The sequence below is a fragment of the Candoia aspera genome, chromosome 5, assembly GCF_035149785.1.
Source record: "Candoia aspera isolate rCanAsp1 chromosome 5, rCanAsp1.hap2, whole genome shotgun sequence".
In the NCBI taxonomy this organism is placed as follows: domain Eukaryota; kingdom Metazoa; phylum Chordata; class Lepidosauria; order Squamata; family Boidae; genus Candoia; species Candoia aspera.
Window position 1 is genome coordinate 90,366,049 of NC_086157.1, and position 26,592 is coordinate 90,392,640.

Genomic DNA, 26,592 nt, shown 5'->3' on the forward strand with positions numbered 1-26,592 from the left:
ATTTGGACCTGCCAAAAAGTGTACTGGAATTAAAGTGAGTTTTCAGGAAAAATAAATTACGTATTTAGCAAAAGTATTTTATCTTTACCCTAATTTAAAAAAAACACTGGATATTTCTTTCTACATATGCACAGAATTAACATAAAATGAGGAATTCTCAGGGTTACTAATCCAACAGATTCCTGTTCTGAACTAGTGTCACGACTTCAGCTTGATTCTGTCTCGCCCATTTATAAAAAAATATTAGCCTAATCAGACTCAACTCTTTTGAACATATTCAGGAAAAATCTCAATTCCAAGGGATGTTGTTGTTGTTTATTCGTTTAATTTCCAATGCTTGTCAACTCAACAGATTGAACTAAAAGGAATTAAAAATGCCATTGCCACCTTTTTCAGTTTGCCTGAACAGCATAAGAATGCCTAGGTCTTAAAAGATGATACTGCTGCAGTCCTTTCTGCCAATTCTTCCAGCTACTGTTAGACACATACTTCCCTTCAAAATATAATTTTGGGACAAGGACTGGTAATTAAGCAATTAGTTAGTGCAAAGTAATATTAGACCTGACAGTGCCTATTACAAACCAGACAAACTCTGAAAAGAAAATTGGAGACAGTTTATAATGTTTTGGGGGGGTTTTTTAACTAAAAGAATTAATTTCAAATGTTGACTGTTATTTTAAGCATCAGTGACACATCTGGTAGCCAGAAGGTACAAATTACATCTTAAAGTAAAATAAAATATAGAAAGTGATCTTCTAACCACTCTTGCCAGTTGTAATCTGTAAGCGGTCACATAGTTATGGGCCCTGAGTTTTCATTGCAATCAAATTTTAATATTTGATTCTGAGTATCTAGTTGGAGATACTAAATATTCAATTACTTTTCTTTTTCAACTATAGTCCAAGTTGATTTGGATATTTATAGATCACCCAGTTCACAAAATAACTTTATAAAAATATAATAAAATCATGCTCAAACACTATATCTATCTCTATCCACCCACATATATATCATCTATATTTATATCTTCTATATCTTCTATAACAAGCAATGTGCGGAAGTGGAAGAAGACAATAGAATAGGAAGGACAAGAGACCCCTTTCAGAAAATTAGAAACATTGGAGGTAAATTCCAGGCAAAAATGGGTATGATCAAAAACAAAGATGGCAAGGACCTAACAGAAGAAGAAGAGATCAAGAAAAGGTGGCAAGAATATACAGAAGACCTACATAGGAAGGATAATATCGGGGATAGCTTTGACAGTGTGGTCAGTGAGCTAGAGCCAGACATCCTGAAGAGTGAGGTTGAATGGGCCTTAAGAAGCATTGCTAATAACAAGGCAGCAGGAGATGACGGCATCCCAGCTGAACTGTTCAAAATCTTGCAAGATGATGCTGTCAAGGTCATGCATGCTATATGCCAGCAAATGTGGAAAACACAAGAATGGCCATCATATTGGAAAAAATCAACTTATATCCCCATACCAAAAAAGGGGAACACTAAAGAATGTTCAAACTATCGAACAGTGGCACTCATTTCACATGCCAGTAAGGTAACGCTCAAGATCCTGCAAGGTAGACTTCAGCAATTTATGGACCGAGAATTGCCAGATGTACAAGCTGGGTTTAGAAAAGGCAGAGGAACTAGGGACCAAATTGCCAATATCCGATGGATAATGGAAAAAGCCAGGGAGTTTCAGAAAAATATCTATTTCTGTTTGATTGACTATTCTAAAGCCTTTGACTGTGTGGACCATAACAAATTGTGGCAAGTTCCACAATTAATCCTTGGGAGAAGAGCAATGACAAATCTTGATAAAATAGTCAAAAGCAGAGACATCACACTGACAACAAAGGTCCGCATAGTTAAACCAATGGTGTTCCCCATAGTAACATATGGCTGCGAGAGCTGGACCATAAGGAAGGCGGAGAGAAGGAAGGTAGATGCTTTGGAACTGTGGTGTTGGAGGAAAATTCTGAGAGTGCCTTGGACTGCAAGAAGATCAAACCAGTCCATCCTCCAGGAAATAAAGCCAGACTGCTCACTTGAGGGAATGATATTAAAGGCAAAACTGAAATACTTTGGCCACATAATGAGAAGACAAGACACCCTGGAGAAGATGCTGATGCTAGGGAGAGCGGAAGGCAAAAGGAAGAGGGGCCGACCAAGGGCAAGGTGGATGGATGATATTCTAGAGGTGACGGACTCATCCCTGGGGGAGCTGGGGGTGTTGACGACCATCAGGAAGCTCTGGCGTGGGCTGGTCCATGAAGTCACGAAGAGTCGGAAGCGACTAAACGAATAAACAACAACAAAATATCTTCTATATATTCCATATCAGAATTAATTTTTATATCAGAATTAAAATGCAACATACTATTTAGCGTAGAAAACAAGTTCTAGACATTATAGACCCAGCATATTTAGAAGCCACGAGGCTGTGAAAGGCTGGTAATGAAAACGGCTTATCAGCCTATCTAATTTCCCTGAAATTCATGACTCTTTCTTTCAATATGATGTTTCAGCTTGCAAAATTCAGAGGTGACTCTCATTCCTGATTGGTACATACTTCTAGATGATCTGTGCAGATTGCCCCAGAACCTTCTGAATCATTCAAAGAATCTTATTATCATATGAACACTCACCAACAGTCACAAGGGGTCATTTGTCTATGGCTTATTGAACTAGAGCTTCTTCTATATACAGTCCTTTTAAAACTCTCTTTTGCTTCTGTCTTTCCTTCTATTTCCGAACTTTTGCTTATATAGTGAATTCCAGATTAGCATTTTTCTTTGAGTATAAAATTTAACTTTAAAAAAGTTGCCTGCTATGGGGAAGTTTTCTCTACCAGCATTGGGCTCCCAACAGGGTACTCAGCTCTTATTGAAGTTTTGTTTTATTGCTCCTTTCAAAATTCCTGGGAAATTTCTCCGAAGCAAGAAGTTCCACATTTCTTTCAGAATTTCTTTTGTGCTGTTCTTTCTTGGTATCTCTATCCTAAATACATCATCGGCAGTTATGCATAAGAAATATTCTTGTAAAGCAGCCTTGACCCTTTCACATTGTAACTTTTTAATGGCTCAGTGTCAGCGTTAATCCACAAGCTTCTTCCAGAATATGGAGCAGGGCTGCTACATAAACACTTGGATCCACAGAGCTATAACTGAAAGAGTGGAAGACTAACCCAAGGACTAAAAAGTAATTTTTGCCTTTTTTTTTTTACAGAAGCATATTACCTGAAGAAAGCAGATATATTGTCCTGATTCAGCTGATAAATCTTAGACATGCTGTTGGTCTGAGAGAGAGAATATATTGGATAATGTTATTTCCAAATACGGATATAGGTGGTCAGCCTTGAATGTGGACAAGGAAAAAGGGAAGGAGTGCGGCACAAGTATGTGGGGAGTGGAGGGGGAGAAGCAGCTGAAGATGAATGGAAGTGAATTCTGCTGAGCTGCAAGGGCAGAATTCCAGACACCTCAGCAGGCAGTTAAGAATCCACCAGCACTGTATATATTCCTCCTCCTCCACCCTCCTCCCGTTGCTGCGGAGAAGGATGAATATAACAAAGCATTGCCCAAGGAGCCTTTGAACACAGGCACGACGCACAGGATCACATTACAGCAGAGAAAGTGCATCCGGCATTAATTGGAAGTGGAAGCTACTGCAGGCACTGCACATAAAGTTGTGCATGCGCAAGCTTGTGTGTTCACCTATATTGCACGGAGCAAGCTTGCAAAGCTTCACAAATTAAATAAATCTTTGAAGTTGTCTGTGGACAAACAGCTGTTAAAACAAGAAAAATTGAGAATCAATTTAAATCATGAGGCCACTGAGCAATCTTCCTGATCAGAGGCTCTCATATGGCAAATGTCCTTCCTTTACTGTTTTTTTAATACCCTGAGTGGCACATGAAAGTCAGGTAATGTTTATTAAAACTGCTAGTGAAAAACAAAACTTCCACTCTTGTTAAAAAGAGCCAAAGCTGATAATTTAAATACCACCATCTCTGTTCAGGCAGCACAGAATTAATGAACTGAAAGGCCTGCAGTCCATTGGATTTGAAAGCATTTAATGCAGACTCTCTTAAAGAGTTTGTTCCTTATGAATCAGCTTATAGCAAAAATTTAAAAAAATCACCTTAGCTCTGTGTCTGGAGTAGAATTGCCTGCTTAATCCATAACATAAACGTCTTGTGGCATCAAGATTGTTTTAAGCTGACAATCCATGCATTCTATTTCAAATGGATCACTATGAGAGCTACTATATCCTACTAAAAAAAATTTAGCCACAAATGCAAGCCAAGCCATTCTCTAAAATATCATTTAATTTCCTCAGACAACATAGGAGCTTACTTCTGAGTTAAAATGCTATCCATCCGTCCTTGAGTTGTCAACGGCAGCATAACACTTCCTATCCCTGCTGTCAATCCCTATCCTGCCTTTATTCCACCTGTTCCAAGTCACTAACAAATGATTTGTAAGTGTGCTACTCATTATAGGCAAGGTGATGATGTGAAGTTTTTGGTGCTCTCTGAGCTTGGTTGTTTGCTTGCAGACATTTCATTACCCAAATAGGTAACATCATCAGTGTGAGTGTGGGATTTGCTGCCAACAATTCAACCATGAGCTACAGATATTTTCTTCTATTAGAAGATGATTGTTTTTCTCCTTTTCCTTTGCTGTTGTTCCCTTTCAGCATGTCACTAGCAAAAGAAAAAAAACATCCACCTATGCAATGGAAAGGGAAAGATCTAACTTGCCATTCTTGTTGCCCGGGCTTTCTAGACTATCCTTCTTCAGACTTCCCATCTGGATCTCTCCCAAGTTTTTTTTTTTAAAAAGTGAAATACAGAATCATATGGAAACAGGTGCTACCATAAATGCAAGTAGCTAGATCTTGTAGAAGAGAGTAAAAACCCAACATGGTTGGCTGGGGAATTCTGGGAGCTGAAGTCCACACATCTTAAAGTTACCAAGGTTGAGGAACACTGGACTAGATGCTGGGTATTTCTTACTTGGAGTGGAGAGAAGTGATTGATAGTGGCAAATAGACTGACTAGTAAGCAACCAATGGCCAGTTCAATACCCCCTATTTTTTTCTACACACTGCAATGATGAATAGCTGGGCTTCTGCATCTGAAGGTAAATATACATTTCAGAATACTGTTTCATCAGAATAGCGCAAAAACACCCCTATTTTTCCCCTAAATGAAATATTGGAGATCTGGTTATTTCAGAATACTGTTATAAAGCTGAGTAGTGCAAATATGATCCTGCTTCTTCCCCAGATAAAACAATACCAGTCTTCTTCTCCTTGTTGGAAGCTTAGAAAAGAGTTGGTGGAAGGGAAAGGGGAGGGAAGTGACAATGAAAGTAACTCAGGAAACTCAAGTTTTAGTACAGTGGGCATAAACTAAGAGAGAAACAGCTGTGCTGGAGGCTAGCTTGCTAGTGACCAGAAGAGAGAACATGCCCACACCTCTGAACCCGCTCCAGACCCAACAGGTCAACTGCCTTCATTTCCAAGATAATGAGTGGCAAAGTGTTATACATGTTACCCACCTTGAAGCTGCAGCACAATAGTGGAGGATTAAGGGAAGAAAAGCTACTTTTATGCCAGTACATCTAAATATGACTTAAAAGCATTTCACTTATAGGCTCAGGCAAGATGAGTGTGGCCTAGAGAGAAAGGTTGGGTTGCCAGATCATGAACATGCTGTGTAAAAGGGCAAGTGAGGACAGAGCCATAGAATGTATGTATGTGCAAAGATTTCAGTTAAGTGCCACTTATTATCAGAGGAGTCTGTCATCTTCAAGGTCATTACAGATAGTGGATGAGGCCAGAACTATAACTGGATAGAGAATCTAATCATCACTTTGACATTTCTCCCTTCCTTCCTTCCTTCCTTCCACACCCTCTTCTGTCTTTCTCTCTCAAATAAAAATCTTGGGATTGAATTGATTGAAATTCGATTGAGGGCCGCATGGGCCCTTGGAGTTGCAGGATGCCCGTTGTTGATATAAATTATGGATGAACAATCTGTCTCCTAAACTCACATGCTGGTTCCATTAAATGATTCCCTCATTTAAGGTTGCTCTGGAATTTAAGACCTTCTCTTTCAAACAAAGCATTTTGTGATACTACTTAATACATAAACTCATAACCTTTGCTAACATTAAGAAGAAGATCTCAGCTTATACAACCATGTGTGAAGGCCAAAAGCAGCATTGTGTAGGTGTGGTCTATCTGCTTAGAGCAGAACAGCATAGGGATGGGTTATTTTAACTCTCTCCTCTGCTTGCTTCATTTAAATGTCCCCATTCCAAAGCCTTAAAGTTGGCTTTAGTATCAAACATAGATTATCATTACATGTCTGGATTTTTTCCCAGCATGGCTAATAGCAGATGGGGAACACATCTTTCAATACAGATCTAAATCAAGATGCCCAGACATAGAAGAAAGGGGAAAGAAAAAAAATGGGGGAAGAGAAAGGGAAGAAAAGGAAATCAGGCAATTACAGATTTTTACATCTATTTTCCTTTTTGGTTGCTATCACTGTTAAACCAAACCTATAGGCTAGAATCTTTTGCAATCTTTTGCATTTGCATGTTGAATTCTAATTGTCCAGAAATAGCCTCCCCAATGCAATTCCCAAAGGACTGGTTTAGCAGTCTGGAACATCTGATGCTTTTTATGACAAGTTCCTTAAAGAGAGCTTTTATTCTGCTAAATTTGAAAACTAATGGCTGCTCTATTTTTAATGAATGCAAAATATTTTGTATTTTCCTTATGCAACTTATTTCCATCTCTTCTGCATTAATAGCAGAGACAGATTATTAATTTCCAAGGGAAAGACAAAATATATGAGTAGAGCTGGAAACAGGAACAATAACAAATTACCATGAGAAGTAGAGTGCACTCACTCTAGAGAAATGGAAGTTATCATGAAAACAGCACTAATGAACATTGCATAGTATGGATATTGCTGTTTACCCTGTCCACATTAATTGGAAAGTCTACATCAGTGATAGTTAACAATTAAGACTTATGGCAAGATTGACCAAGCTGGATGGCATATAAGCACTGTTTGAATAATGCTGGTTTAATAAATAAGCCACAATTTACTGACTTTGTATATCATGCTAAGCCATGGATCATGTTTTATAAATGATGATAGCTGAATTCCACATGCTGAAATCAAACAAATGGCTTTAAGCCATGCTGGCTGAAGAATTCTGGGAACTGAAGTCCATACATCTTAAAGTAGCCAAGTTGGAGAAACATTGGTATAGCTCAAGAGTGATATCCTGTTCCATTTAATAAGAGCAGCAGGAAATAAGCTGCTCCACCTTCTGCTTTAAATGATGTTACTGAAATAAAAATAGCATGAGGAGACCAGGAGTAATACATGTGTATGTTAAGAACTGTGACATTAATTCAGTTCTGGTATTCAGAACTGCTTGAGTTTTATACTTTTTGCATTTGGTTTCATAGAGTGGACTAAGGGATTCTGATTAAAAAAGGAAAAAAGCAAAAGCAAAACAAGACCAAAGTGGAACTCTACTTCACAAATGCTTATGCTGCTCAGGGGTGCCCCCCCTGCAGAATACCCTGATAACATAATGTTTGTTAGTTATTCAGGTGCCACAAGACACTTGGTTTCCGCTACCTCACAGAGTTATTCTAAGGATAAAACAGTGTGTGTGTATGAGAGAGAGAGAGAGAGAATAGAATGAACCATGTATGTTGCATTGAGCAACTTGGAGAAAAGATAGCGAACAAACAAAATAAATATAAATCATGGTATGGGCATGAGCATGTGAACTAGCCAACTCTTAAAAAGTGAAAAGATGTACATGCATACAATCAAACCACAGCTACATTTTTACTGCAGCTGTAATCTCTTGGTATAGTACAATATACATAATTTTGCAGAAACTCCTGGTGAAACCACAAATGGTTTTTAACCTCAGACTGCAAAATAACATCTGATCAGAAAGTATCCTATTATTTTTACTTTCACTCCTTGTGCCTTTGCTCATCTTCCAGGATGCCTGTGCTTTTGATGTGACGGCTAAAAAGGACCTGCCATAAGAGCCCCCCCTCTCTTCATCATGGAGTTGCTGCAAGAAACTGTTTGAAAAGAAACAGATGTCTTCTAGCTGGAGGCGGGGATAAGAACCATCCTTGTAAATCAGATCTGGAGAATACGCACCGCAGGCCAAAGCTTGAGACTTGCTTAGCAGCCTCGGAAGAAGCAAGGGAGGCTGAAACCCCTCACGCAATGATTGCTGAGGAAAATGCAAAACAGGACATACAGCGCAACAGAACACAGCTACTTTTGGAAAAGGAAATGGAGATACAATGCAGAGAACGGCAATGGCAACACAGACGTTCAGTTGCAGTGACTAAAACACAACTCCCAGGAAACAAAAAGCAGACTGATGAAATAATGAAAACAGAATCTCACAACAACAACAACAACAACAACAAAAGAACAGCAAAAGTACAACAGCAAGCAGATGCTTTCCACTCCCAATAATACCAGTGTTCTTACATGCTTCTGACTGACAGGGGTATCAGATTGCTTTTTTTGAAATAACTCATTGCTCCATCTCACAGGAAGTTACTAGTTCTGAGAAGGGGGGAGGGATTCCTTCTCTTGCTGGAATCCTCTCGGAAGGCAACACTTCTGCTTTCCTAATTGTGCAGTGATTTATGAAAAGCTTCCCATTAGTCCCAAGGGGAGTTCCCCCCACTCTCACAAATGATAATTTGTATAGATTGTAGGGTGGGAGGTCTTCTATGAGCTGCAATCCCAGTTTAGAGTTGATTCCCACCACCACTACCTTACTATTAAATTTGTAGAAACCTGACACCACCCTGCAGGTCACACATTTAAGGGCAAGTACAGGCTGGTTGCAAACGAGAGAAGTGGCTCTGTGAGATGTCCATTGGAGCAACCCATGCCTATTAGGCAAATTACATCTATCTGCACACTTAGTAATTTGTGGCACATCAAACTCTTGTTATTGTTTAATGAACAGCATCTTCCCTGCTTGGTCACCTGCAGACTCTCACCAAAGATAATCAGATACGTGGATATTTATAAGTCTCCAGTGAGTGCATAAGAATGAATGAACTATAAACTCTTTGGTAATATTCAAAATTGCATTTGTATGAGTAAGTTACTTTTATGAATTTTGGATTTACAAATTCAAAATATATTTTCCATAATTAGTATTCCTAAGCATCTCTTCACTAAATAGTCTGAACAGATTTTGTTTTGCTTCTTTGCTTTGCAATTTACAGATTCAGCAGATAGAATTTTTTTTTCAAGTAAAACTTGTTGCTTTATTTTTCTTTTTGCATTGGTTAACCCATTTTCAGTTCCATCTACATATATAAAACATTTGTTTAAGCTTTTGAGGAAGTTGTTTATAAATACATTTTGTCCTTTCCAGATTAGGGATTGGAAACTAGTGGAGAGAGATCATATGAAATAAGGGCATAGGAAACATGTGGCCCTCCAGATGTTGTTGGACTACAACTCGGTATCCCTCATCATGCAGGGTAGGACTGCCAGGGTGGGGCTATAGATCAGAAATATATTTTTTAAACAACGTAAGTTTCCTATTATTATTATTATTTGCTTAACTGCTGCCATTTTAAGAAGACATGATAGCTGTCTTCTTGAAATGGCAGCAGTTAAGCACATAATAATAATAGTACACAAAGGGCTGTCATGTAGGAAACAGGGTAGACTTGTCCAGAAATCTAGACAAGAACCAAGGGGTGGAAATTATAAAAAAGTAGGTTTTGGTTGGATATCAGGAAAACTTTCCTAAGGTAAAAGATGTCCCATAATGGAACTAACTGCTTTGGGATGTAGTAAACTCTCCACTGGAGTTACATAAACAGAGGTTGGATGGCCATCCATCATGGATGTTGCAGTATTGGAGTTATGCACTAGGCAGGGTGATGGGCAGTATGATCCCCAAATGCCTTCCAGTTTTGCCTTCCATGATTCAAAGGATAGATGCAGCATGAAAAAATGAGGAGAGATAACTGTGATGAGATCAGGGATAGGATGAGGATCACAAGTTTGGGGGAAAAGTTAAGGGGCATATACAGTAGGTAGAGAGACGTACAGCACCCACATTGCATCTTAAAGTTAACTATGAATCCTTCTCCCAAAATAGGTGGATTTAAAGGACAAAAAATACTTGGACCTAATGTTTTGGTCACAGCCACTCTGATGATATTATAATGTTATTAGCAACATTGCCCTCTGGCCCCCAACCAGACAAAATGGCCAAGAGTGGCTCTACTTTGTAAAGTTTGGCTACCTTTACCTCTTCTTTTTCTTACTTCTACCCTGTGTGTGTGTGTGCACGCACCTGTTGTGAAAAAAGCAGTTGCCCAATGCACTTAATTAGTAACTCTAGAAACCATCTGTCTGATTGCATTCTGGTGCTGCTTTCTCAGGGGACAAGTAATATTTCTATGGGAAAGAATGAAAGGCTTCTATCAGAGCTTCATAGTAACACAGACTGGGTTCACACATCACATTAAGTCTTAAGGTGGTTAATTCAGTTTTCATTTAACAGATTATATAAACTCAGTCGTTGCACTTTATAACTCATGATTCATGACTGAATGCACCATGTGTTCCCAGCAATTGAGTTAGCCAAGAAACCATAGCTAAAGAAACCACGGCTTTGAATACTGTGTGAATCTAGTCACAGTGTTCTTGAGGTGGAAAATAAGCTGGATAATCTCCTAGGCTTCCTTTTGCCTTCAATTATGATTCTTGAACAGATTTTGTATGTAAACCATTTGACATACCTAATTAGAACCTTAGCATTTGTTAAACAAAGATAAAGGTGTGGTTTGGGGATGAGATCAGCATCTTGGGTTGTTTTTTTCAAAGATGGGTAGCAGTGCCTTTTGGAGTCAGTGAAAGTTTTGAATCTCAACCTGTATATTTTGAAATGAGCAGAAATATAAAAAATGCTCTAACTATTCAGAGGATATTGAAATTTGAAATATGTTATAACTGAAAAACCTCTCTACTCAGAGTTTTAGAATGCCCTTTACAATACAAATCAGACCTCATTAACTATCTGTGGTCAGGCAAGAGAGAGACACACAGAAACACACACACAAACATGTGCACCAGGAGTACTTGTCCTCTCAGTCTTATCATTCAGTCAGTGATCATGGGAAAGAGGCCCTGCCCTCTGGCACAGCATCTTCCCAAGATCTGTATGGCCCCCAACTCCAACTGTGTTTAAAAAGTACCAATCGAAGCAAAAAAAAGTCTTTAAAAGTGTTTTAAAAGTCTTTAAAATCTTGGCTTTTTCCTCAGGCCGTTGATTAGGGTGGGTGGCAAACTGCTTATATGATTTTACATGTTAGTTTGATTGATTTATTCTCAAGGACATGCATCGCCCTCTGTTCCATTGTTTCCTGTTGTTTTTAGTGCAGGTTGCCCTGAATCGTTAGGCAGTTGGGTGGCCCTATAAATTTCACAAATAGATAAATAAATAAAAGGTGTCAGATTTCAGACTTGATAAGACATTGTATGTTTCAATTCCAGATTAGCAAGTACTGTAGTTGTGGCTATTCAAAGGTCAAAGTACGTATCCCGTACATGCTCAGAGGCTCTTTATTGAGACGTATCTAAAACAAAATTGTGAGGATGAACTACAGAGAGCACATCCTCAAATTCAACCATGCTCTGAGAGGCAAAAGGCCTCTAGAGCCTTCAAACTCTCAGCTGCATGATTTTGGTCTATTAAAAGACCCACACAGATGAACCTACAGAGATATTTTGTGCCAACATTTACTGCAAGTACGCCTACAGCATATACTAAATCAGTAGAAGCAGTTCTTTGAGTTTTGCTATGTTCTGTAAATAAGAACTGGCTGGCCTATACATACAGCATTCCATCTAACAATCAGTGAGGAAGGGAGCATGGAGTCAACCAGCCAAGCAGCAAATTTGACTGAGCAGAGGCATGGGAAGAGTGCATCCTGCAAATCCAGCAGAATGCCAAATATGTAGAATATTTTTTTACATTGTAAAAAAAACCCAAAACCTATAAATAACCTCATAAAAGCTTGAATTAGTCTTTCCCAATCTGAATGCCATGTAGACATGTAGACCAACTCCCATAATTCTCAGCAATGGACATGATTGATTGATGGATGGATGGATGGATGGATGGATGGATGGATGGATGGATGGATGGATGAATTGACTTATTTATGACTGTATATCCCACCCAAACCAATGGCTCTAGGTGACTTACAAAAATACGTATACATTTAAAAATTCTATTGTATAATTAACATAACAGCCTCTTCCAACTCTACACTTTTATGAAAAACCCTCCTACCCAATCTGGGTTTTCCATTGAATTTGCCAGCTGGACAGCATGCTACAGCAGCAATATGTGAATCTCAAATATAGAACGGGGAAGCAGAATTTTAACCCCACCTTCATATGTGGGATTTGGGAAATTTGGGAGCCAAATGCATGCTAGATAGCTGGATCATTATGTGGAAACTCAGTGCTTAATACTATACTGTGGTTATTATACTGTACCTTCAGCCTCTATACTATGCATGTGGAAGGAGGTATACCTACCCCAGAGGCTGAGATTATTCAGCTCTACATGTTCTTAGAGGTCCAGATGAACTCATCATATTCACATTTAAGCTGGTGACAGGTTGATACAGAAATAAGAGCAGAAGCAGGAGGCAAGATTGGTTGTGAGGTGCAATTTGCTTTTCCACAACTGTACTCTGCTACCAGCCCAAGTAGTTGGCTCCAGAATGTAAAGTGACTGAAGCATAAGAGGATGGTTTGATAGTCTGGGACTTTTCCCCCACAAATCAATATGCCCACAGATACCTTTCTTGATGTCCACCGGTCTCCCTACTCCATCCAATATTTGACATTTTTTAAAAAACCTATTACCTTAAAATAATATGAAGCATGCTGCAAAGCTAAGTATCAGCCTCCAGCATTATTTTATTTCTGAAAAAAGCTTAATACCACAAAAGCTTTCTGATTAAATAAAAAACATGGGTGACTGTAGTCTAATGTTTTGGAAGTGTGCCCATTTATACAAAGAGAGGACAAAGGCAAACAGTTTATTAAGGAGTGTCTTGGTGGAGATTTTAAAAATATTGATGCTTTGTAATTGATTGTGTCTCTTATAGCAGTCACTTGAATGGGCTATCCCCAACAACAGCTTCTTAAAACTCTGAATCCTCTCAAAACTCTAAAGGTTGGGGGCTTCTCAGGTAATCGGTCGGCCCAGGCTACCCTTGAGTTTTCCTGAAAGAGAAACTTCCTGATCCTTGACAAAAGATGGGCTGCACCACTCCAGCAGGCTAATAACTAAATTTATGTACGGCTGTCTTTAACTTCCATTTCTTAAGCCAAAACAATATGACTATTGGGGAAAAATGCATTCCCCCTCACTCATACTAATCCAGGAAAGAACACACACCCCTATTGTAAAAGCATATGCCAATAGAAGTGAGCAGGAAAGGAGAAAAAAATAATAATGCAGAAAATTGAATTCACATCTGGACAGCAGATTTGGAGTTTGGCTCAAAGAGAGCTTCTTTTCAAATCAGCAGAGTCCACAGAAAGTATCACTGTTCAGCAGAACAAAGAACAAAAATACAAATCATGCAGCAAACAACATGAAAGCCAGTTTCCTTCTCCCATTCCTTCTCCTTTGTGCCTAATGCCTGATTTTGTGTTTTCCTAAAGGAAGTTCAAGAAAAAACAGCTGGATACCTGGACAAGATCCTATAGTGGCAGTAACATTCTGTTATTGTTACTATATCTCTAAAAAAGACAGCTTGACCATTTTCATTATGTGCTCACACAGGAAGTCATGAAACACAAGTAACTGCCAAATAAGACTACTGGTCCATTTAACTCAGTGTTGCTCCACCTACAGGAAGCAGCCCTCCAGCTCCACCTGGAGACCAAACCGAGAACCTTCTGAGATATGATCCTTTCCATAATAGCAAGACATCTGTAGCATTGGGAAGGAGAAAAGTTTGGTGTCCATGGATAATCATTTGGTTGCAGATAATGATAGGAGGGACGCGGTGGCGCTGCGGGTTAAACCGCTGAGCTGTCGATCGGAAGGTCGGCGGTTCGAAACCGCGCGGCGGGGTGAGCTCCCGTTGTTAATCCCAGCTCCTGCTCACCTAGCAGTTCGAAAACATGCAAATGTGAGTAGATCAATAGGTACCGCTTCGGCGGGAAGGTAACGGCGTTCCGAGTCGTCATGCTGGCCACATGACCCGGAAGTGTCTATGACAACGCCGGCTCCAAGGCTTAGAAACGGAGATGAGCACCGCCCCCTAGAGTCGGACACGACTGGACTTTATGTCGAGGGAAACCTTTACCTTTACCTTTAATGATAGGTTAAAATAGGTCACAACCATATTCCAAGTGCATTTACTATTTTTAAAGTTCTGAACCTTTTAATTTTTTAAAAAAATTGATTAATGGATTATTTTAAATGCTATATCAACAATCTTGTCTTGAGAAATCACAATGCAGATTTCAGAACTTTATAAGGAGGGTCATATAACTGATATTGAAACTGATGAAATAAATGCTCTTTGCCATATTAGAAGAATATGTAATCCTGTTGCCTGTATTTCACCTGTGATCCATCAAGTACTCTGGATCCCTTTGGGCAGTGCTAAGCTCTGGCCGATGCTCCATTTTCTGTTTGTGACTTTGTTCTAACATTCTTTTGTAAAACACACACACACAGACATCATTTCATTATACCATTTTAGGCTTATCTCAGTAGGGATCTTCTACTGAATCTCAGAACTACAAAATGGGAGCATGTTCATAAATAATTGTACATATGATTACAACTTCAGGATGAACATTGTAAGACTGAGGTACATCGTTGTTGCTCAAACATCATCCTATGCATCTTTTTTAAAATTTAAATTTAGAAAAACTACAAAATATAGACAAAACACCAAAATACACTTTAACAAAAATAGAAACAAAAAAGAAAAGAGGAAGAGAAAAAAACAAAGAAAAAAAAAACTACCTTATATATTAAACTTATCATTGGTTTACTCATAAATATCATATAGTACTATAGTATCATCAAATACAAAATATTACCGTAAAATATCATAAAATCTCTGCCAAAGTAGTACATATTGCTTCATCTTTTGATTAGTAGAAAGTATTGCCTTTTCCAAGGTGGATAATTTACACATTTCCAAAAAAACATTCCTTAATATCTGGAATGAGCCTTGTGTGGCACGGAGTGGTAGGCAGCACTCTCCCCACGACTGGAGTTTGATCGTGGCGGAAGCTGGATTCTCGGGTTGCCGGCTCAGGTCGACTCAGCCTTCCATCCTTCCGAGGTCGGTAAAATGAGCACCCAGCTTGCTGGGGAAGGTGATGACTGGGAAAGGCAATGGCAAACCACCCCGCTATAGTCTGCCAAGAAAACGTCACGAAAGTGGCATTCCCCCCAAAGGATCAGACATGACTCAGTGCTTGCACAGGGGACCTTTCACTTCATCACACAGTATCTGGAATAATATCACTTTTCCAATTTCTCAATAAAATTCTTTTAGCTACCCCTCATATGTGATACAATCACAATTCCTGATGAACAGTCAGATTTCAAAGCTTTGGTATGTAATTCAACATCATATTAACATTTTTAACATTTGAAGACTTTCCTATAAATCTACATATTATTACATTAAAATTCCAAAAAAGTACCAAGTGTACACAGGACCATATCATATGGGTCAAAGAACCCTCAAATTTTTACACCTCCGATAAAGAAAATCTGATGTCCATTCTTTTAAGCACATTCTTGGGGAGTGCAATGCACTCTAAATACAAATTTTTGAAGAATCAACTTTAAACTCTAATCTGTTGATACCACTTTAACATTTTTAAGGACATGAAGCCATTGATGAGGCATTATAGGAGATTCCAGTTTATGTACACTTTAAAAATATTCTTGAGCTTTTAATGGAGATATGTTAGGGGTTTTACATCTGTTATGGACTCTATCAAATAAAAGAGCATCTCAGTTGCCTATGAAGTGGCAAAAAGGTTTGGCTCACATTGAACTGTTACAACATGCTTTAGTTAAAGATACTACCACCATTCTGAACTGGGAAGACCAAATTCGGTTTGAACTTGGGAGAAATCCTTAAAATGATCATTATATAATAAATGATTTAAAATCCTGGCTTCCACCCAAATTTTTTAATAGAATGTTGTACCATCTATTTTCAGAGTAGAATTTTTCCAAAGAAATAAATGTTCATGACCCTTATTATCAAAATCCAATCAACATCCCTGTATGGCCCAAGATTTCTCACCACCCACATGCTTGGCAATAAAACACCTTTTCTACTCTAGAAAACAATTGCTGAACAAGTGGTTGTTAAACAAGGACTACCTGTAAAGCTGCTATGTTCAACATCCTTGTTGGAAATTATGGAAAATTACAGACAAATATATTTGAAGGGCATCAGATTAGGGAAGATTGCTATAAAAGCAATTTCATTTGACTAAGAAATTATGAATAGACAGGACAGCTGAAGAAAATATGGGTTTTCCAATGTGTATTTCATAACTAGAAATTCTACCCTGCATACATCAGGGATAAACAAAGTAAAACAAAAATAAAGCTAAAGAACAGAGAAGCAGTTTATATTTCTCAAGGTTGCAAAATATGTGTGCAACCACAAGAGTTGCAATTAGTCTGAGAAATTTCCTCTTGTGGGGTTTTCATCATGACTTAACCAAATTTTAGCTACGATACAAAAGAAATTCCTGAAATTGTGAGGAAGCCCCTCAGCATGGAAATTTAGCTGGTTTCAAACATTATGAGAAAAAGGAGAGAATGAATGCATCTCCTTTTGACACTTCGGCTAATAGCTACAAAGAACGAAAGCGGTTTTTAAATTTCTAATTGAGACACATGGACAACCAAGGTGTATTCTGAGATACACAATATCCTTCTTGGCATATTATAATGGGAATGTGAAAAATAGACCGGTGATTAGTCACCTGCACCTTTCAACATATTCACTTGCAGTTCACCAGGAGCAAGAAAGTCTTTGATCTCATTATAAAACACAACTACTCTTCAAATACAAGCTTACTCTTTTAACACATGGAATCAACGTGAAAGCCACATCCTATGAGCCTTTCCCCACTACTGAGTTATAGTACTTTCCACCCAAACCGAAGTCAACAGAAAACTAAATTGTCATAAATTTCACTATCCTTATTCCCGATGCCTATCCTGCCCCATTATTTGTATTCTCAGTTGTAAAGGAAGTCACTGCTTAGGAACCCCATTTAGAAGATTTGCATGCAGCAGAGAAAAATTTTGTCCAGAGATTCCCTGAAATGGCAGGCACATTCATTACATTGGACGTGGTCCATGTGAGGCACTTAAAGAGAGGGAGAGAGTTAAATTTATTTTATTTGTATTAATTTACTTCATTTACATCAGTCTATATAATCTGGGTAATGATGTCATTATGCAAATGAAATAAATTGAAGTGAATAACAGAATTTCATATTCAGTGGACATTCAAGAAGAATGGAAGTACTTCTTGGTCCATTAAACTGAGGTTTTATTGTACAGCAAAGGGTAACTTAAGCCTCTCTCACATAAGCTGGGGAGAAGATAAAAGTAATGTTATGAGGATACAGCAGAAAAAGGATGTTGCCGGGACATGTTGATCCTATGTTTAGATACAAGGGAGGAATAGCATAAGGCAAAGAGAAGCAGGTGGAGAAACATACATCCATTCCTAAGGTGTTTTAGATTTTCTAGCGTTTGTCCAATCCTTCTCACATCTTTCAGGCCACCTCTCTCATTCATTGCTTCTTCACTTGCTTTTATTTGCATCACTAAAATCCATGACTGTCACTGTCAACTATAATTATGTGATTATTAAAAGGTACATAAAACAAGAGAGTGCATCCACGAACACCAACTAGCAGTCAGAAGACACGATGAGAACTCCTTAATCTCACAACACATGGACAGACTCAACCATAGTTTCATCTGGGAAACTGTGAGCATCCTAAATCAAGCCAAATCCAAAAACGCCAGAGAATTCCTGGAAACCTGGCACTCAGACAAAGCAGCCATCAACAGACACATAGAGGTAAACAACATTTACATACCATTCAAAAGAGACAATAGAAAAGCCAAAAGACCAATACGCTCCCTTGCCAGAAATCAACACCCAGATGTGCAAAAATCAACACTAGGATTAACACCAGATGAACCATCAAACAGCACAATACACCCTAATCAAGGAACTATTAACTCAGGCAATCAACCAAGCAGCAAACAACAGCCCATCCAAGAAACTCCCAAGGAGAGAACAACACCCCTACCAACACAAGCAGGGCAAGCCACAGTATATAAACTGAGAGCAAGGTCCACTCCCTCTTTGCACTGAAGATGTTGCCTAGTCTGGCAATGAAACGTCTGCCAGAAAACAACAAGGCTCAGAGAGCACCAAGGACTCCATAGTTCAACCCTGAGCTACAAATATTTGCTTTGATTGGTACAAGAGAGCGAGTTTGGTGTAGTGGTTAAGGCATCAGGCTAGAAGCTGGGAGACTGAGTTCTAGTCCTGCCTTAAGCACAAAGCCAGCTGGGTGACCCTGGGCCAGTCACTCTCTCTTTGCCCTAGAAAGGAGGCAATGGCAAACCACTTCCAGAAAACCTTGTCAAGAAAATTGCAGGGACTTGTCCAGGCAGTCTCTGAGAATTAGACATGATTTAACAGATTTTTTAAAAAAACACAAAACAAAATTAATGAATTCAATGACATTTTCCCTGTAATATAAGCTTCTTCTAGCTATGGGCTAATTTTATAGATCACACATGAAAAAGCTCAGTACAATGCAATGCAATGCATTCTTCAAGATTCTTGGTGCAGCCCACTGGAAGTGCTCACAACTTTTCTGCCTGTCCTCACTTTTCTATTATTTTTCACTCACTAGTGCTGCAATTACTGCTATTAAAAGAAAAATCCATGGCTCTGTGATAATAGAATTTACATAGTGTAGAAGTCTGCTTGTCATTCTGGATTATGGATTGACTACACTCTATGGTTACTGAGCCTGGCAAGAAATTGACTCTTTTCTGCAAGGTCTTATGACATTCTAGTTTCTTCACTACAAGGAGTCTTTTGATTTCTGGTCTTAGTATAAACAGGCACTACCAGAAAACTAGCAGTTTCTATAATATTATCATGCCAGGAAGCAAGCAAGCAAAAATTTAAAAAACATCTCAGCTGCAATGAGACTGTAAGAGCAAGGAGTTTTATATATGTAATGTCCAACACTATACAGGGCCCTTGAAGGCAAAAAGTGGTCTCTTCACAGTATAGATAAGAAAAGTGCAAAAAGTGAACGAAATTATTATACAGATCTGAGATGGGCAACTTGATGGAATCCAGATACTTCATATTATGATTTCCATGATTCTGACCATGACCACTGACCATGTTGACTAAGACTAACTGGAATGAAGTCCGAAATATCTGGTGGGCACCAAGTTACCTATTTCTTATTTAGCTACATCCAATGGTGAAGTATGCAGTTGTCATAAAAGGCCCAAATGGCAGTAGTGAAGCAGGTAACTTTGGGGGGCTGTAATCATGATTCAGTGATCGCTAGGAGTTGAAAACGACTTGATGGCATGTAATCAACCAATCAGTCAAATTCATATAAGTGTATGTCATTGAGCTGTTCCAAGTGTCTCAACAAGCCTGACCTTGTTTCTCCTCCATCTGCCAACTACTGGGCCATAAGAAGTGCTCCTGCATTTTGTTTTGCTCCAAACTGTTGGCTCCAGCAGTTTCATCTTTGCTTTCAGAGGCACACCATGAAAAATATATATATATTCTTGCTCTTCTGTGGCAATCAAGCAAAAGGTTAGGCTGAGAGTAAAGCAGAAAATAAGCAGTTTCAGGAGCACAATTTCCACCCTCCTTTCCTCTCAGGGTAACTGTTAAGAACTGACCCAGAGAGGAAAAAGCTTCACTGAATTGCCAAACCACTTCCTGTGACTACATCTAGACATTCCCTTTAAAGCAGGCTAAGCTTTCAGCTGTGGAGCTGGCTATTGGTGGCCTTATTAACACTGTAACAACTAGAATTGTGGCTTATCACAAATAGAATTTTATTTCAACTGTCAACTGGAATAAAGCTGAACTTAATTAATACAAAAATCCAATTATAATCATGTTGTTCATGGGGAAAAATATAGCTTTATTAGGACCAGCCAAAATAGGTAGACTTTTATGGTTTCTTCGTCCCCAATCTCCTGGTTTCTGTAATATCTTGCCTGATGTAATTCTACACTCTTTTGTGTAATGTTAATTGTTTCAATAAAGGTAATACAATCTATAAATGACAAATATGGTTTGGCAACATTTATTCCAAAGGTGGATACATATCCACTTTCCTGGCTAATCCAAATACAATGGCAGAGGAACGGAAAGTACATCAGTTCCCATATAGTCCCATATCTGAATGGTTAATCAAGGAAAAGGTCTTATCCCATATATTATAGATGAAAACTGACTAAAGAGGCTGGATCTTGAAGGAATCCTAAATCCTTTTTACCAATTTATTATGGTGTTCAGTCTCTCTACTTCACAAATAAAGTCAATCACTCAAAGGTAGAAAATACCTTATTATTGCATGATACCAGTTATTGGGAAATATTTGAATAAGAGTCCTTCTCTTCCAGTGGCTGATTCCCCATCTTAACAAATAGGATTTCAGCTCAAAAATTCCAACTAAAGAGTTTTGGAGGTTTGCAAGACTCCTAACTGTGACATTTGAATGTACGTCTACCATCATAGCTACCTAGGGGTAAATTTGGCTTTATATTATTCCAGTTCTTTGAGCTGCCACAGAACAAAGGGATCAACACTCCCATATCTCTTCTGCTATTAGTTTTAAGATTGAACCTACATCATTTGACCTAACTGTCATCCTTCTAATAGTTCCTGTAACAATACAGCCTTTTATTAGAGGATCCTGTAGTGGTAGCCAATGGGACATGCCATTCAATAAGCAACAAACAACATTTCACTCATTTTGATCCCCTCACCTGACCCATGCTGATAGACTGAATCATCCAGCAAAGCAGCAAATCATTGGGGAAAAATCCCCACTCAGTAGAGAAATACAAGGCCCCCTTATACCTTTCTTCACAGTAAATAAAGGATCGGATTCTCTGTGTGTGCGCGCGCGCATGCACGTGTGTGCTTTAACTGAAGTGAAACAAGAGCAAAGCAGCAGAGCTTGTGATATACCAAAGCCAAATACACCTTAATGATGGGCCGTATAATGGCCCATTAGAAGCTCAATAAGCTTTCTCTATTTGGTGGCTATCTGGGATTAGAAAAAAAGAGGTGAAGGAAATGTCATGCAGAATAAAATTCATGATTTTCTTGTTATTAAGGCCGTTTGGCCCTAAGGATGACGACCATTACAAATAAAATTGCAAGCAAATAATAAAAAGAGAGAACTACATAGAAAATATATTTACGAAAACATAAGTAAATAGATGTATGTGAATCGCCAAATCTTGAATGCAGTAAGTTTCAATTCAATTAAAAAAATAAGTTTTCCTCAAGCCAAACTCAACTATTTTTCCTAGTTTAAACTATAGCTCAAATATTCCATTCCATTATTAGCAGGCAGAACCCTGTTTAGCTTCTAAGATAGGTATGGCCCAACTGATATATAGTTCAATAAAAGTCTCTGCCATAGACTACAATGGTGAAGCGCCAAAATGCCTGTAATTGCAGCTTTGGGACCAGAATGGATTAATGCAGAAATAACAGTATGAGTGAAAAACAGCACAGCAGCTTCCAAATTTTTCAGGAAAGAGCCTACCAAGAAGTTGTACTTAATTAATACAGAAAGTGTCCTTCTCCAGTTTATAATAAAAACTTTCAAAAACTGTTTAAAAAGGAAGTTCTTGCTTAAGAACATAAAAACAAATGAATCCACCATTCTCTGTTTGTTTTTCTGAGCTGGCAGACTTGTTGGTATGGCTCATTGGCAAAGTGAGCCTCTTCAGAAAATGACACAGTATGTGCTGCTTGTCCAAGAATAAAATAAAAATTTGTGAGTACATTACCACTATTGCATATATAATGTATTATATACTGTATGTATAGATAATATACTCTATAGTATGGTACATAATAGTCTTTATAATTCGTAACAGTTAACAGCAGGCACACTATTTCCGACCCATTCATGCAAGGAAGACTCATTTGGGATAAGTAGCAAAAGAAATCAAAGCTTTTTCTTGTTTTTGTTTTTTGTTGTTTTGTTTTGTTTTAATTTGGGGTGTAGTGGAGAGGATAAAAGAGAAATGAAAGAAAATGAATGGGGGACTTGAACACAATAGACAGAATAGATATAGAGACTATCTGAACTATCCTAAAGTTCAGCCAAATAAATGGGAAGTTAATTATAAGAATATACGACTATGGATTGGGGTAAAGATAAAGGATCACAGAAGAGCAAACTAGATCCAAAAAAAATGTGACAGGATAAATTTGGATCTCTCTTCCTTTCCAGAGAACCTGCCTAAACAAATTATAGCAGAACAATGAGATACAAACAGATCAGCAGCAATTTCCTAATAGGCAGAATTTCCAGAGATAATGAAACTCACTGGCCAGCTATTTATGCCACTGTAAGAGTGCCTATTGCACTACTTAAGACCGCCCGCCAGATTTGTCCCTATATGGAAGGAAAGTTGCAACATTTGCAACAGCAAAGCCAGAAAGTCCATCATGTCTCAAATTGCCCTCAGCTGTCTCTGAAGTGATTCAAAGGCAGCTTATTCAATTAAATATCTCAAAATCAATTGGAATATTTGATTCCAATAATTGATTGGGTTTGATTGACTTTCCTCCTGATCAGATCACCCCTAATAGGAAGCTGTTTCTGCATAACATTAAGTACAGTGGCTTTTCAATGTCCAGATGGGCATCTTTCCTAGCCCTACCTAGTTTCCCAGGAGACAGTAGATACAACATTCTACCATTGAGCAAGGTTCCTCCTCACAATAGCAGAGGAACAAGAACTCAAACCAAACCAACAATTTACTGAAAAGCCATTGAACAGAATACCAGTTACACTTCCTGTAATAAGAAGTTCCAAAATCTGTGTGCTGCAACTGAAAAGCTTTGTCTCAGCAAACTCAAGTTTCCAGTGGTGGAATATGGATTAAGAATTTGGATAAAAACACAATGGGGAGATAGGTTTAAGTATACTTTAACACAGTTGGCTGATTGTGCCTATTTTGACTTGGTGGGTCAAAAGTTGCAGGGCTCTGATCTGAGATAACTGAGACCTCCCTTGCAGTTTGTTCTTCACTTTTCTTTCCTGTCCTTGATGAACATCAAATAAGGAAAGCTGTACTGCAGAGGTGGCAACATTACTGTGTAATCTCCAGAGCCATACTTGTCCATAGATGCCATACCCTTCTGCAACATGCATTCAGCTTTGTATAGCAGACCAACTTGAGGAAAACACCCTTTGTGCAATTACTAGAAGCAAATAAATGTATCTGTGAGGGAGCACTCAAGAGCAAAGCAATGCAGTTTGGCAACTCACAGCACTGTGCAGCATCAAACATGATTTACTTCATATAAGTGCACTTCCTTTGTGAGGCATTTGTTCCACAGAGACAGTAATGACATCACCCATTATTATTGGGTAACAACCAAATAATGTTACTAATAGGTCATTCTGGATTAAGAAACTAAAATTTAAGCATCATACAAATGGTACAAAGGAGCAGAGAAATCCTTAAACATATTGTTTATAGTTTCCAAGAATATCAGCAGTACTATGTCTCACCACCTAGCCCACATTGGGGGGAAGAAATCTGCTTTTCTGTCCTTCTCCAACCATCTACTTTAAAAACAAATTAGGACTGCAGCTTCCTACAGTCTGACACATCATATGTTCATCTGAGAACATTGCTCATAAGCAAAAGACATGGTGTCTAATAAAATGCACAGGAAATACTAGCTGCTTCTCCCACATTTGCCCAACCATTTTCCACACATCCCTGTCTCACAAGTAAAATAAAAATGTGGGAATCTTTCTGGGGCCTTGAAGACAGTGGTGTCTCAAAATAGTCCTTTTTTTAGGATCTTCTGATTCTATTCCATTCTCATTTATTTCAATGGAAGTTCACATTTTGGAATGTATTAAAAATGCAAAACTTGAAAAGGAGCAAATCTTAACTAAGCCTTTTCCAATTTGGTGTGTACAAAATACATCTTCTCCATATACATCAAGTCTTGGGGATAATTTTTCCCCCTTTCTCTCTGGCATAGGCCAATACATTTACACAGAACTAAGCACATTGCTGGTTGATCACTGATGGAACCAGGCAATAGGTAAAAAAATCTTTATATCAGATAAACAAATTCCATATTTTGAAAGTATAAAACATTAACTCTCCCAACCCCAAAGAACCACAGCAGACCCATCTTTAGACAGTTAAGAAAGAAAAAGACCATGTTTGATTACCATCTTGTCCAGAGCTCTCCAGATATTCACTCAGCTCACAGCCAAAGACGTTCGTGGCTCCTTTCCTCTTGAGTTTCAGCTTTCCTGCCTTGTTCTTCATGAGTTAGTTCCAAAAAAGAGGATTGCCCCCTCCTTCCTTCCCCCCACCCCCCTTTTTACACCAGATAAATTAAAAGCTCTCCCTTCTCGTCCTCAGATCTGGGTTGTTTGTGTCCTATCTCTGGTCAGCAACATCAATAGTCCAGAAGAACTTTCAGCTGTACGCTGAACATTAATCCCCACCAGATGTTAAGCTGTTACAACTACGGCTCTTGTAGCAGGGTACAATCCGGACATACGGAGATCTCCAGTAGGAAGCAGCATAGAGTTTGTAGCCCAAGTTCAGGATGGTTCTCCTACAAGGGAGTTAAGGAACCAGCGTCTCCAGCGAAACTGGCAACAGGGATCAGATTTTGGCTGAAGTTCTTCCTTGATGCATCCCAACAAATCAAATGAAGCTGGCCTTCAAATTAAATCAAGCTGGATCTTTCATAGAAAAAGAATCAGATGCTCCGAATCCATTTTTCCCCATGAACTTGTAAAAAAGGAGGAGAAAGAAAAAATACAAAAGCGATAGAGAGCCTACAAGTCTATGAATCACTACATTTTAAACCCCTTACTCTGATTTGTGGCTATTGGACAGTATTAGGAGAACAAGGAATGGGTTTCCTTCCTTAATGCACTCTCTCTCACTCTCCCCTTTCCTTTGCTTTTACAAATTCTGGGATTATCCAGCTCAGGAAATGCTGGAAGGAAGTTAGCAAGGGGGGCGGAGGATGGACTTTTTTGGCAGTAAAGTGTGTGTGTGTGTGTGTTTAAGAAAAGTAAGAATGGGGGGAAAGCAGAGAGAGTGGTTTTCAGCAAAGGAGGGAGGGAGAGGGATGTCCTGCCAGCTAAAAGATAACGGGACAGTCTGAAAGGAAATCATTCCACAGAGCAGGGGCCCATAGCAGCTTTGCGCTCTGACGTTTCCTGTTCCACAAATGGTCAACTCTGAAAAAGACTCAGGGAGGGGCAAGGGGAGGAGGAAGGAGTAGAACTGGTTTCAATAAATGCCCAACTCTTTCTGATTGATTCCTTTGCCACAACCTCTCTCTCTCAACTGAAATACATGTTTCCTCATATTGGACTGAGTGTTCCTCTGTTTTCTATAATCAGAGTAATGGGGGAGGGAGGAGAGAGAGAGATTGAGCAAGCAAGTAATGAGAAAGCAAAGAGGAAGAAGCAGTAAGATCTCTCAGCCTAGTACCTGCAACACAAACACACCTCACTTCCTCAGACCAACTTAAGGTACTGAATCCTGAGTTTGAACCCTAGAATTAGATCCTAACCTACCACTCCTAGCTGCAGCATTCCATAATTAGTTAATAAGAAGCAATCTCTGAAAAGAAAAGGAATAGCTGTACATCCTACCACTCTGAAGTCTGAAGAACACAGACACCAATATGTGTTGTTTCTGTCATGGCTTCGCTGAATGATACAAAGTGATTTAAATAGATTGGGCTGGTATGATTTTTTTCACTTCAGAGTTTTGGAAATAGAAGGAAAGGTGTTGCTGTTTTAGTTTATTTAAAAGAAAAAAACAAGACAGCCTATAGAGTACAAATAAAAAAACAATACAGGTGTTCAAAATGCTTTAATAAAGATTCCCAACACTATGAACAATGCTTAATACATAGTATAACTTATGAAAGCTCTGTCATTTTGATTCAACTTCAGTCATAACAGAATTTTGTGGGTATGTTTTATGCCCATGTCAGTCATTCCTTAGAAATCGGAGGTGATACAACTGTTAGAAATTTTGTAAATTAAGCATATTATAGCAGGGGCAGGCAACTGGTGTGCTCCAGATGATCTGGAATAGAACTTTAACATTCCCTGAAAATTAG

General features: G+C 38.6%; 1 protein-coding gene across 1 annotated transcript in view; it reads right to left on the bottom strand.

Moving 5' to 3' along the window:
* The window catches only part of ARHGAP31 (Rho GTPase activating protein 31), a 91,645-nt gene extending 66,043 nt beyond the window's left edge, over window positions 1-25,602 (bottom strand). The window contains exon 1 of the mRNA XM_063305683.1: window positions 24,665-25,602. Coding sequence (XP_063161753.1) covers window positions 24,665-24,764 — 100 coding nt within the window. The 5' untranslated portion in view covers window positions 24,765-25,602. The remainder of the gene's footprint in view (window positions 1-24,664) is intronic.
* Window positions 25,603-26,592: the final 990 nt, after the last annotated feature.